Genomic DNA, 15,000 nt, shown 5'->3' on the forward strand with positions numbered 1-15,000 from the left:
CGTCAAGCCTGTCCACCCCCGGATGTTGTCTTCCCATCTCTTCTTCTGCCGTCCTCTCCTTCTGCCTCCTTGTACGGTGCCTTGCAGGAACGTTTTGGCAAGACCAGATGATCGGGAGATACCACCTAAGTTTGCGTTTTTTCACTATGGACAGAAGGTCTTCGTAGGGTCCAATACTTTGCTTGATTCTGTTCTTCACTTCCGTGTTAGTGATGTGGTCTCTGTAGGAGATGCCAAGTAGTCTACGAAAGCATCTCATCTCGACAGCTTGGATTCTGGCACTGGTGGCGACTTTTTTTTTCTCTTCGATTTTTGCTTGTGTGTTTTTGGTTTGCTTGTTTGTTTGTTTGTTTGTTTGCTGGTTTTAAAATCCTTGCCCCTTTTTTTTCAGTCAAAACCGGAGCCAGCGAAAGACAACGGGAAGATGGAAAATACTGAGATTGTCACAAGCGCTGGGACAATGGTGTTGGTGGACAACATCAGACTTCCAAAGAGTTTCGAAAGCAACCGCCCTTTAGCAGAACACGTGCAGTGTCTCCAAGACTTGGAGATGCGAGAGGATGACGTCATGATCTTGGCGTACCCCAAGGCAGGTGGGTTTACATGGACGGAGGAGATGGGGTGGGGGTGGGGAGGGTGGGGGGTGGGGGGGGTGGGGGGGGGGTCGTGGGGGGGGGGGCGTGTGGGGGGGGGGAGAGTTTCTTTAGACTCCAGTGGGGAATGCTTTACTGTTGTCATTTCCCCTCAGCTGTGTACATGATGCTCTTTTTGACTTCAATGGGGAATGCTTTATTGTTGTCATTTCCCCTCAGCTGTGTACATGATGCTCTTTTGACTCCAATGGGGAATGCTTTATTGTTGTCATTTCCCCCTCAGCTGTGTACATGGTGCTCTGTTGACTCCAATGGGGAAGGCTTTTCTGATGCTATATCCACTCAGCCGTGTATGTAATGCTTTCTCTGAGTTGTTCCCCCTCCAGCCTTTTGTGTTACTACGCGTTGTGTTGTGAGGCTTGTTCCCTTGTTGATATTGTTGTGAATTGCCAGGCCATTCTTCACCGAATGCGTGACGTGGTGGAAGTGAGTGATTTGCGACAGGAGCAGGCAGGCGTCCGTCCCAAACGTTCATGCGCAGAACAGATCTTCACACTGATACGGACCGTAGAGAGGTGTGAAGAAAAACTGGTACCCCTGGCTGTCAGATTAATAGACTTCAGCAACGCCTTTGATAGTGTCCGCAGACCATCACTCTGGAAGATCTTGAAAACCACGGCATCCCAGAGATACTAGCAGATCTGCAACAACTCCAAGAGCCGTGTCGTGATAGAAGATGTCTACAGCGACTGTTTTCAAGTCCTCACTGGTGTCAGACAGGGCTGCATCCTCTCCCCGCTCCTCTTTGCACTTGGCATCGACCGGGCGTTGAAGAAAGCAACTCCAGGAAAAGGGATCCAGTAGACTGAGGAAAAGAACTTCTAGAACTACACTTTGCTCACGACATATCTGCTCTGGCAAACAACATCCAAGATCTTCAAAGACAAAGATCCTTTTGAGCTGTAAACATCTAGCACCAGCGACTGAATGTCTTCACTGACCACAATAAAACGTTTAGGAAGCAGAAAACTTCACTAACCTCAGTAGTTCCATCAGCAGAGCCGGCCACTAAGACCATGAACTGATATGTCTGAGAGTTGAAAGGAAGCAGCAGCTCTAAAATAACTTAACAAAACATGGAACACCAAGAAAAATTCCTTTAAGCTCAAGATGAGATTATATGATTCAAGTGTTCTATCCACACTCCTCTACAGTAGCAAATCCTGACAACTAAAGCCCACACAGGAAAAGAAATATTAGATGTCTTTGACAACAAATGCCTACACAAGATCCATAGCATCCAATGGCGTGATTTTCATCTCAAATGAAGAAGTTAAATCATCACTTGCAAACAGCGTCTCCACTGGCTGGGACAATTACGGCGGCTTTCCGCCACGAGAATGGAACGCCGAACACTGATCCGGACGTCCACAGGCCGAAGAGAGCACGGCCCAAGATGAAATGGCGGCAGTGGACAGAAGAAGAAGAAGAAGAAGAAGAAGAAGAAGAAGAAGAAGAAGAAGAAGAAGAAGAAGAAGAGGAAGAAGAAGAAGAAGGAGAAGAAGAAGAAGAAGAAGAAGAAGAAGAAGAAGAAGAAGAAGAAGAAGGAGGAGGAGGAGGAGGAGGAGGAGAAGAAGAAGAAGAAGAAGAAGAAGAAGAAGAAGAAGAAGAAGAAGAAGAAGAAGAAGAAGAAGAAGAAGAATCAAAAGTAGCTCTATGATTAACTTTCGTTCTTTCTTTCTGTGTATTTTCCAGGCACTCACTGGCTGTGGGAGATCACCTCCATGCTGCTGGCAGGCAAAGCGGAGCACGAAAAGCGAGTGAAGGAAATGGCCATGATGGAGGCCACAGCGATAGAACACATCCAGGCCCAGCCCTCACCCAGGGTCCTTAACTCTCACCTCCCTCTGCGACTTCTGCCCCGCCAGATCAAGGAGAAGAAAGTCAAGGTCATCCAAGTGTATCGCAATGTCAAGGACCTTTTTGTCTCCAAGTACTTCCACATGAAGCAGATGCCAGGGGGAGAGGGCATGACGTGGGACCTTTTCGAGGAGGAGTTCTTTTCTGAAACTGGTGAGGACTCTCTTGTCAGTGTGTGTGTGTGTGTGTGTGTGTGTGTGTGTGTGTGTGTGTGTGTGTGTGTGTGTGTGTGTGTGTGTTGATGAATGAGAAACATGGACCTTTTGGAAAGCCCTGGACAGTGTCCATGGTGGTCAGTCCGTCGTGTCCGACGATGTCGGCGACTGGGCGCGTCTCAGTCTCGTTTGGTGTGGACTGGCGCGGCATGCATGGCTGGGGGGGTCTCCGGTTTGGATCCGTGAGGGCGTCCACACTGAGGGTAGGGAGACTGCCCAGGCTCTTTGGGCATTGCTGGTGGTGGTGGTGGTAGTGGTGGTACTGGTGCTGGTGCTGGTGGTACCGCCTTCCTTTTCTGGCGAGTCTCTGCGCAGACTGCTGCTGCTGCTGTGGTGGTTCTTCTCAAAGCTGTCGTGTGCTTGCTTTGGCAGATCTTTTAAATATTATTATTAGTAGTATTAGTATTTTTTTTTAATGTATTTTATCTATTATTTTATTTAATTTTGTTTTATTTATTTATTTATTTATTTCTCTATTTATTTAAAGAAAAATATTATTATTATTTTTATCATATTAATTAACAAAACTGATTTAATTTAATTATATTTTTTTTTTATTTTTACTTTATTTATATTATTTTATTTTATTGTCATTTATTTTTATTTTTTATTTTATTTTATTTATTTTATTGACTCACTTGTGTAAACAAAGTGAGTCTATGTTTTAACCCGGTGTTCGGTTGTGTGTGTGTGTGTGTGTGTGTGTGTCCGTGCTAAACTTTAACATTGACATTTTCTCTGCAAATACTTTGTCAGCTGACACCTAATTAGGCATAAAAATAGAAAAAAATTCAGTTCTTTCCAGTCATCTTGTTTAAAACAATATTGCACCTCTGGGATGGGCACAAAAAAATAAAAAAATGAAGCCTAATTATATGCAAACTGCATTTACTGTTATATTTATATTTTTTTTATTCTCTAAACTTGGCACTTTGATCTGATATTCTGACACAACAACAAGAGCAGCCATCATTATCATTTTTTTGTTCAAACAGGAACTTCTTTTGCTAAGCATGGAAGTTTTTATTTATTTTGCCAATGTTTTTGGTGCAGATAGTAAAAAAGGGAAATTACTCTGTAATGAATGCTAGGGGACTTAATTTGCTTTAAACTGATCTTTCTCATCTTAAACATTACATTTTTTTTCTTTTCTTTTTTCTTCTCCCAAGCTTATCCATCATATTTAATACAGAGCACTTTTCAACCATTTTTAAAATCTCTTTTTTTTATACCTCCTAATGACTCCTTTACAGGATAAAGCGTGAAGCACAAGTGAGTCTTGAAGGCTTTGCCTCTTGTTTTATTTTATTTTAGTTTATTTTATTTTATTTTTTCTCAAGGCCTGACTAAGCGCGTTGGGTTACGCTGCTGGTCAGGCAATTGGCTTGGCAGATGTGGTGTAGCGTATATGGATTTGACCGAACGCAGTGACTTCTCCTTGAGCTACTGATACTGATGCTGATACTGATGCTGATACTGATACTGATGCTGATACTGATACTGATACTGATGCTGATACTGATACTGATACTGATGCTGATACTGATACTGATACTGATGCTGATACTGATACTGATGCTGATGCTGATACTGATGCTGATGCTGATACTGATACTGATACTGATGCTGATACTGATACTGATGCTGATACTGATACTGACACTGATACTGATACTGATACTGATGCTGATACTGATACTGATACTGATGCTGATGCTGATACTGATGCTGATGCTGATACTGATACTGATGCTGATACTGATACTGATACTGATGCTGATGCTGATACTGATGCTGATACTGATACTGACACTGATGCTAATACTGATACTGACACTGATGCTGATACTGATACTGATGCTGATACTGATACTGATGCTGATACTGATACTGACACTGATGCTGATACTGATACTGATACTGATGCTGATACTGATACTGATGCTGATACTGATACTGATGCTGATGCTGATGCTGATACTGATACTGATACTGATACTGATACTGACACTGATGCTGATACTGATACTGATGCTGATGCTGATACTGATGCTGATGCTGATGCTGATACTGACACTGATGCTGATACTGATACTGATGCTGATACTGATACTGATGCTGATGCTGATGCTGATACTGATGCTGATGCTGATACTGATACTGACACTGATGCTGATACTGATGCTGATGCTGATACTGATACTGATACTGATACTGATGCTGATACTGATACTGATGCTGATACTGATACTGACACTGATACTGATACTGATACTGATGCTGATACTGATACTGATACTGATGCTGATGCTGATACTGATGCTGATACTGATACTGACACTGATGCTGATACTGATACTGATACTGATGCTGATACTGATACTGATGCTGATACTGATACTGATGCTGATGCTGATGCTGATACTGATACTGATGCTGATGCTGATACTGACACTGATGCTGATACTGATACTGATGCTGATGCTAATACTGATGCTGATGCTGATACTGATACTGACGCTGATGCTGATACTGATACTGATGCTGATACTGATACTGATGCTGATGCTGATGCTGATACTGATGCTGATGCTGATACTGATACTGACACTGATGCTGATACTGATGCTGATGCTGATACTGATACTGATGCTGATACTGATACTGATGCTGATGCTGATGCTGATACTGATACTGGTACTGATGCTGATACTGATGCTGATACTGATACTGATACTGATACTGATGCTGATACTGATACTGATACTGTCAGATCACGCCGGCCGGTCCTGTCCTGTCCTGTGCACGCTCCTCTAATTGCTTTGGGGGTTGGGGTGGGTGTGGGTTGGTAGGGTGGAGGGGTGGGTGGGGTGGGGGGAGGGGGGTGAGAGGGATTCCAGCATGCGCAATGTTGACATTTACGCAATCTTTAAAGCGTTCTAGGAGGGGGCGGGGGAGGGGGGGGGGGGTCTTCATCGCTTTCTTTCACGAAGACTGAGTCGTCCATCATGGAAGACCTGTTTGTGGTGTATAGAGCCATTCATTCGGATGACATACCTTGCCTAACGAAGCTGGGCTTTTTTTTTTTCTTTCTTCCCCGCCAATATTTTTTACAGCTCTGAAAATATCAGAAGAAGAATAGCATGATGAAGCACAATCATTCACAAAATGACAGGTTTATGTATGAGCTGTTTCCTCTTCAGAATGTCTTGACCTGATTGGGGGGTTTCATGAGGGGAGGTTGTACTTGTGTTTCAGTTTATACTATACAATTGAAGAGAGAGAGAGAGAGAGAGAGAGAGAGAGAGAGAGAGAGAGAGAGAGAGAGATTTTCAGATTTCAGTGTCCCTGTATTTCATTGCTTTATTTGAAGAGAAACCTTTTATCAGCATGTACTATATAAGTCTCTTTTGACCCCCCCCCCCCACCCCCCCACCCCTGCCCCCAAAAGAATCCTTCACACCTGATCTTTCACATTTACACACGTATGAGTATGGATGAACAGTCACCGACAAGACTCGTATGTATGAGTGAACATAAATACTGTCCATGTTTTAATAGCAATGGTGATTGCCGAAGTGCACGCTACACGTTATCAGGAGGAAAAAAAAAGGAGTTATCATTCCAAATGTCAGACCAGATTTACCATGGCAATTACTTAAATCTGGACGCAGCAATAGCGAATTGAAACAACAACATCATCATCATAATCAACAACAACAACAACAACAACAAAACAATGGCACAGTGACGCGAAATAATAATGATGAATACATTTCTAAGGAGTACAGTATGCAGTCGACGATAATTAGAGACCAGTTGTATTTTAACCGTTGAAACTGCTTTTACATATAATTATGTCGCGGTTTTTGTGTGTGTTTTTTGTGGTGAAGTGCACATCGGAATGGTGAACAATACATTCGGAATAACTGCATTTTCTGATTACAGCATTCCTGAACTTGTTAGATTAACTTCGCTCGTTGTCTTTTGATTGATTGATTGATATAAATATAGCGGGAGGGTGGGAGAGGTAGGTAGGGTAGGGACGATCGTGGCTTCATTAGTGTTCGCGACCTTGTGCGAATGTGAGCGTGCGTGACCGAATCCATATTTTGATTGTTATCATGCGTGCGTGCCAGTGTTTGTGTTTGCAGTGGCCATGCAAATTAGTCGAGATGTGTTCACAAGTATTTCCTGTTCTTTCTCGCAACCTTTGCGTTATAAACGCTGAATGGACATTAAAAACCTTGTCATTCTCTCTCTCTGTCTCTGTCTTTGTCTGTTTGTATTGTATTGTATTGTATTGTATTTCTTTTTATCATATCAGATTTCTCTGTGTGAAATTCGGGCTACTCTCCCCAGGGAGAGCGCGTCGCTATGCTACAGCGCCACCCTTTTTTTTGTATTTTTTCCTGCATGCAGTTTTATTTGTTTTTCCAATCGATGTGGATTTTTCTACAGAATTTTGCCAGGAACAACCCTTTTGTTGCCGTGGGTTCTTTTACGTGCGCTAAGTGCATGCTAGCACACGGGACCTCGGTTTATCGTCTCATCCGAATGACTAGCGTCCAGACCACCACTCAAGGTCTAGTGGAGGGGGAGAAAATATCGGCGGCTGAACCGTGATTCGAACCAGCGCGCTCAGATTCTCTCGCTTCCTAGGCGGACGCGTTACCTCTAGGCCATCACTCCACTGTCTGTCTGTCTGTCTCTCTGTGTGTGTGTGCAGCGCCAATGGGGAACTTCTTTAACTACATGAAGGAAGAATATCAGTTCAGGAAAGACAACCCTGATATACCGTTCTTCGTCGTGTCTTTTGAGGATTCCAAAGAGGTTGGTAAAACTCTGCCCTCTCTCTGTCTCTCTCTTTGTCTCCCTCTCTGTCTTTCTCTCTGGTAAAACTCCCTTTGTCTGTCATTTCTCTCTCTTTGTCTCTCTCTTTGTCCCTCTCTTTGTCTCTCTTTGTCTCTCTCTTTGTCTCTCTCTTTGTCTCTCTCTTTGTCTCTCTCTCTGTGTGTGTCTCTCTCTGTCTCTCTCTGGTAAAACTCCCTTTGTCTGTCATTTTTCTCTCTTTGTCTCTCTCTTTGTCTCTCTCTCTTTGTTCCTCTTTGTCCCTCTCTTTGTCCCTCTCTTTGTCTCTCTCTTTGTCTCTCTCTGTGTCTCTCTCTGGTAAAACTCCCTTTGTCTGTCATTTCTCTCTCTTTGTCTCTCTCTTTGTCCCTCTCTTTGTCTCTCTTTGTCTCTCTCTTTGTCTCTCTTTGTCCCTCTCTTTGTCTCTCTCTCTCTCTTTGTCTCTCTTTGTCTCTGTCTCTCTCTTTGTCTCTCTCTTTGTCTCTGCCTCTCTCTTTGTCTCTCTCTTTGTCTCTCTCTCTGTCTCTCTTTGTCTCTCTCTTTGTCTCTCTTTGTCTCTCTCTCTGTGTCTCTCTCTGGTAAAACTCCCTTTGTCTGTCATTTCTTTCTCTTTGTCTCTCTCTTTGTCTCTCTCTCTCTGTCTTTCTTTGTCTCTCTCTTTGTCTTTCTTTGTCTCTCTCTTTGTCTCTCTCTCTTTGTCTCTCTCTTTGTCTCTATCTTTGTCTCTCTTTGTCTTTGTCTCTCTCCTTGTCTCTGTCTCTCTCTTTGTCTCTCTATCTGTCTCTCTTTGTCTCTATCTTTGTCTCTCTCTTTGTCTCTCTCTCTCTGTCTCTCTGACTCTGACCCAGTCTCTTTTCTTCTCTCTTCAACACAGCACAGCACAGCACAGCACAGCACAGCACAGCTGGCTATAGCTCACAGACACGCCACAACACAGCGACACGGACAGTATGGCACAGCACAGCACAGCACAACACAACACGTCACAACACAGCGACACGGACAGTATGGCACAGCACAACACAACACAACACGTCACAACACAGCGACACGGACAGTATGGCACAACACAACACAACACAACACGTCACAACACAGCGACACGGACAGTATGGCACAACACAACACAACACAACACGTCACAACACAGCGACACGGACAGTATGGCACAACACAACACAACACAACACGTCACAACACAGCGACACGGACAGTATGGCACAGCACAACACAACACAACACGTCACAACACAGCGACACGGACAGTATGGCACAGCACAACACAACACAACACGTCACAACACAGCGACACGGACAGTATGGCACAGCACAACACAACACAACACGTCACAACACACAACAGCATACTACAGCACACCGTACCGCACCGCACCACACCAAACCGCACTACACCACAACACACCACACCACTACACCACGCCACATCACTACACCACGCTACACCACGCCACACCACATCACTACACCACGCTACACCACGCCACATCACTACACCACGCCACATCACACCACACTACACCACAACACCACGCCACACCACACCACTACACCACACGACACCACTACACCACGCCACACCACACCACACCACACCACACCGCACCACACCGCACCACACCGCATCGCACCACACCACACCACACCACATCGCACCACACCACATCGCACCACACAACACCACACCACACCACACCACACCACACCACACCACACCACATCGCACCACACCACACCACACCACGCCACACCGCACCACACCACACCACACCACATCAAACCACACCACACCACACCACACCACACCAAACACATCACACTACACCACACCACACCACTACACCACACCACTACACCACACCACACCACACCACACCACGCCACACCACCACACCACACCACGCCACACCACCACACCACACCACGCAACACCACACCACACCACACACACCACACCACACCACTACACCACGCCACACCACCACACCACACGACTACTCCACGCCACACCACACCACACCACACCACACCACACCACACCACACCACACTACTCCACGCCACACCACACCACACCACCGAACAACACCACACCACGCCGCAACACCACGCCACACCACCACACCACACCACACCACGCCACACCACGACTCCACGCCCCACCACACCACCGAACAACACCAAACCACGCCACACCACCACACCACACCCTACACCGCAACACCACACCACACCACACCACTACACCACGCCACACCACCACACCACACCACACCACGCCACACCACCACACCACACCACACCACACCACTACACCACGCCACACCACCACACCACACCACACCACACCACACCACTACACCACGCCACACCACCACACCACACCACACCACACCACTACTCCACGCCACACCACACCACACCACACCACACCACACCACGCCACACCACCACACCACACCACACCACACCACTACACCACGCCACACCACCACACCACACCACACCACACCACGCCACACCACCACACCACACCACTACTCCACGCCACACCACACCACCGAACAACACCAAACCACTACACCACACCACACCACACACCACCACACCACGCCACACCACCACACCTCACCACACCACACCACACCACTCAACACCCCACCCAACCCCACACCACGGAACCCATCTGTGACGCCATTCCTCATCGCAGCATCCGGGGAAGGTCATACGGAAACTGGCCCAGTTTCTTGGAGTGGAGGCCTCTGATCAGCTGTGCCAAGACATCGCTGAGGCTACCACCCTCACCAAGATGAGGGAAGCCGACAAGCTCAAGCAGAAAGCCTCTCATATTCCACTGATCAACTTCTATCGCAAAGGTGGGGTGTTGCTTTGTACTAACTTCCTGTCCTGATAATAATGATAATGGTGGTGTGTCCATCGAGATCGATGATGACCATCGTTGTCATCCAGCTGGGGGATGGGGGGAGGGTGGTGGTAGGGTGGGGGGGAGGTTGCATGCTCATGAATCTATCTGTGAATGCGCAGATGGCTGAATAGTCCAATCTGCGCACGAAATGTTCGCTGACAGTTGGGGCAGACAAAGACAGGCATACCATTGTCAGGGAGCTTGTTTGCCCGTGACTTTCTGGCCTGCCTCTTCTGAACAGCTGCATCAGTCCTGTTGGCCTCGCACAACTTGGCGCCTTTGTGCACAGCAGCACGCCATTTGTCACGGTCCACTGCAGATTCCTCCCAGGAGTCAGGGTTGATATCAAACGCTTTCAGAGAGACTTTCAGAGTATCTCTGAAGCGTTTCTTCTGACCTCCGTGTGATCTCTTCCCTTGTTGCAGCTCGCCATAGAAGAGCCAATAATTATAGCCAATAATGATAATAATTAGTTTGTGTATAGCGCTGAATGTTGTGCAGAGACAAATCAAAGCGCTTTCAAATCAGTCATTCGCACGGAGTATACATGCATAACTCAAAACACACGACGCCGGCGCGTATTCTGGTGTTCTGAAGAGTTGAGGTTCTTGTGAAAACTGTCTTATTTAGGGAATAGACAGGAAAACCGTTCTGACCCAGAGACCCAGGCTATGGCACACAACCGTCAGAGCTGAAGGAATCTGGTGAACAGTTCTTCAGTGCGGCAATTGGGGCAATGACTCTTCACCGAGTTAAGGGAGAAGAAGAAGAAGAAGAAGAAGAAGAAGAAGAAGAAGAAGAAGAAGAAGAAGAAGAAGAAGAAGAAGGAGTAGTTGCAGAATGAGAGAAGAAGAAGAAGAAGAAGAAGAAGAAGAAGAAGAAGAAGAAGAAGAAGAAGAAGAAGAAGAAGTAGTAGTTGCAGAATGAGAGAAAGAAGAAGAAGAAGAAGAAGAAGAAGAAGAAGAAGAAGAAGTTCGTTTATGTTCGTTCGTTTATTTATTCATAGTCTGTTCATCTAAGATGATGATATTAGACTGAAAAGAAGAAGAAGAAGAAGAAGAAGAAGAAGAAGAAGAAGAAGAAGAAGAAGAAGAAGAAGAAGAAGATGTTCGTTTATATTCGTTCGTTTATTTATTTATAATCTGTTCATCTAAGATCTAACATTCCAGTAAAGTAATAAATGGGATATTCGCTACAGATGCTTCTGGATGGCTAGTTACATTTCTGGACAGGTAGTTATGAAGGGTTAATGTGCTTGGTGCTTCCTTCAGCGATTAACTATTATTTTGTGTGTGTGTGTGTGTGTGTGTGTGTGTGTGTGTGTGTGTGTGCGCGTGTGTGTATGTGTGTGTGTGTGAATCATCATGAAGCCTCAGTAGTCTAGCTAATTTTCTAACTGATGGATTTTGGCACATGAATTTCTATTTCTCAGTTAAACGTATGTTCTTTCTTGTATACTTGTGTGGGACTTCCTGGTCGTTGCTGTTGTTGTTGTTGCTGTTTTTATTCCCCGTGAAATTCCACAACAAAGTAAGCGTTATTGTCTGTGAGTCTGTATGTATGTGGAAACGTATTTAAGTATGTGCGTTTACTTGCATGTGCGTGCTGTGGCAGGAACGCGTACACTCACATCTAACTCAAGTGTGCGTGCGTGCATGTATTGCGTTCGTGCGTGCGTGTGTGTGCGTGTGCGTGTGTGTGTGTGTGTGTGTGCGCGCGCGTTATTTCCAGGACAAGTCGGGGACTGGAAGAATCACATGACAGTAGCACAGAGTGAACGTTTCGACGCCGCCATTAAGCAGCTGGAGTCATGTGACTACAACTTCCGCTTTGAACTGTAGCATGATGAATGACACCCTCGACTTCTGGGAGTTCTGTGCTTTAGTACAGAGATTAAAAAAAAAAAAATTATTATTTATTTATTTATTTATTATTTATTTTTTTTTTTGGCAACAGCTCGTCAGTGTCCAGCATAAAAAGAAAACAACGACAAATAAATGAAATGAATGAAAAAATAGGAAAGATAACTTGGATGGCACCAAATGGAAATAGCTATTAATATACAAATGTGCAGCCGGATTATTGAAATTCTCATGCCCTTTCATTTCAGTCAGCCATGCCACATTGCACATCTTTCCACACCACTCTCTCTCTCTCTCTCTCTCTCTCTCACCACGCGCACACACCGCACGCATACACGCACACACACTCACTCTCACTTCCTCTCTCTCTCTCTCTCTCACACTCACACACACAAAGTGTGCAACTACTAAGATCATAGTTCATTTTAAAAAAGTTACCCATTTTCTGTCAGTGTATTTGTTTCTGACCTTTTCTTTCTTCTTCTTCCTTCGCAATTGTCTCCCTTCTCTGCCTTCTCAATCTATTCCCCTTTCTTTTAAAATCTCTCTTGGAAACAACGTATTCTTGCAGTACGTGTTTTTTGGTTGTTTTTTTTTCTCCTAAGGGCAGGATGTAAACAAGCTGTATAAGCTTATTCTTTTACCTTCAATAAAGATCATTTTGACTTGACTTGACTTGACTTTACGTCACACACACACACACACACACACACACACACACACACACACACACACACACACACACACACACACACACGCGCGCGCACACACATACACACACACACATACATACACACACACATACACACACACACAAGTTTCAAGTTTCAAGTTTTGATTATCCTTTCACTCCTATTGGAGTATGGAGGATTACTGCAAAATAATCTTTTCATGCCCAGAACAAACATTTCCAAATACACAACAATGTCACATAAAAATTTAGAAAACACAGATGTCTTTTAACTCCAAAATTGTAGCTAGGCAACATTTGCAAATCTAATCATCTTACTCACAGCTAAAATAAATTTTTTGCCTCCTTTGAGCATATTACAAAATTTAAAAACCGATTTTGGAGACAAATATCTTTTAGGAACATATCTATTTCGTAACTGATCGTAATTGGGACATTCCATTGTAAAATGAAACTCATTCCAAATCACAGACATGTTACAAACCTCACAAAGCCGTAACTCTCGTGGTATGCCTTTGTGTCTCCCTGTTTCTATTTCCAGCTTTTGATTACTACTTCAAAATCTGAAGAAGCTGATAACGTAATTATCAGGCATTTGACTTATATATTGAAATTTCGATAAAACAAACATTTACTACTCGCCTCTAGAGCATGTCTCCATAGATTTTGAAAACTATCTCTAAAAGCAATATTGACATTCTTGCAGAAAGATTCCCTTTCTAAGAAGAATTGAGCATCCCAAACACAGACATACCCTGTTTCTATTAAAATTTGTCACACACACACACACACACACACACACACACACACACATTCACACTTTTCAACACCGCATCCCAAAACTGAACACTGTCGAAACAGCTGCTTAATAAAAATCAAAACCAATTTCACGAGTAGAGTGAGTCACAGCAATTGAAAATTAACTGCCATGCAAACGCGAAGAACTTTATGATTGCCATCGCACAGGTAGCAGGAAATGTGAACAGCTGTTGCTTGCAAATCACAGTGGCAAAAATAAACAGCCAGCATAGATAACAGATTTTGACTCCTAGAAACATGGAACGTTGTGGTTGGTGTGCAGTATACTACGGTGCTTTGCTGTTGTCCTTTGTTAATGATTTATAATTGTTCCGCATCGCATTTTTGTTCTTCTTCTTGTTATCATTATTATTGCCGTTCTTCTTCTTTTTGTTATTGCTATTATCATCTTTCTTCTTCTTCTTCTTCTTCTTCTTCTTCTTCTTCTTCTCCTTCTTGTTATTGTTATCATCCTACTTCTTCTTCTTCTTCTGCCTTTTGTTATTGCTATAATTATCCTTGTTGTTGTTGTTGTTGTTATCGTTCTTCTTCTTATTCCTATTGTTATTGTCATTATTATCCTTCTTCTTCTCTTCTTCTTGTTATTGTTATTGTTATCATTCTTATCGTTGTCATTCTTCTTGTAATTGTTATTGTTATCATTATCCTCCTTCGACTTCTTTTTTTGTTTGTTTGTTATCCATGCTATTATTGTTGTTGTTGTTGTTCTTCTTCTTAGTAGTAGTAGTAGTAGTAGTAGTAGTAGTAGTAGTAGTAGTAGAAGTTGTTGTTGTTGTAGTGTTGTGGTTATTGTTGTTGATATTATCATTACCACTATAATTTTTTTATTATTAAATAATTAATTAATTAATTTTTTGTGTGTGTAAAAGGTGGGGGTAGAGTAGGAGACGAAAGAAGGAAGGGGTAGGATAACAGGCAGAGGATAGGTGCACAATCCACTCTCTCCTCATACCACAGCAGGGTCTTTTAGTAAGATGAATTGAGGTGTTTATTTCTCTAACTTTAACTATTTCCATACCAACGGCGAAAGAGACGATGTTAACAGCGTTTCACCCCAATTACCATCATCAAAATATTGCAAGCGGAAGGCTTTTATATTGAAGACG

At 43.9% G+C, this 15,000-nt stretch overlaps 1 protein-coding gene across 1 annotated transcript in view; it reads left to right on the top strand.

Annotated features, from left to right (window-relative positions):
* Positions 1-12,411, top strand: part of LOC143288183 (sulfotransferase 1A1-like) — a 19,610-nt gene extending 7,199 nt beyond the window's left edge. Inside the window, exons 2-6 of the mRNA XM_076596497.1 lie at positions 392-593; positions 2,349-2,666; positions 7,458-7,561; positions 10,307-10,472; positions 12,254-12,411. Coding sequence (XP_076452612.1) covers positions 392-593; positions 2,349-2,666; positions 7,458-7,561; positions 10,307-10,472; positions 12,254-12,363 — 900 coding nt within the window. The 3' untranslated portion in view covers positions 12,364-12,411. The remainder of the gene's footprint in view (positions 1-391; positions 594-2,348; positions 2,667-7,457; positions 7,562-10,306; positions 10,473-12,253) is intronic.
* Positions 12,412-15,000: the final 2,589 nt, after the last annotated feature.

The sequence above is a fragment of the Babylonia areolata genome, chromosome 12 (genome assembly GCF_041734735.1).
Source record: "Babylonia areolata isolate BAREFJ2019XMU chromosome 12, ASM4173473v1, whole genome shotgun sequence".
In the NCBI taxonomy this organism is placed as follows: Eukaryota; Metazoa; Mollusca; class Gastropoda; order Neogastropoda; family Buccinidae; genus Babylonia; species Babylonia areolata.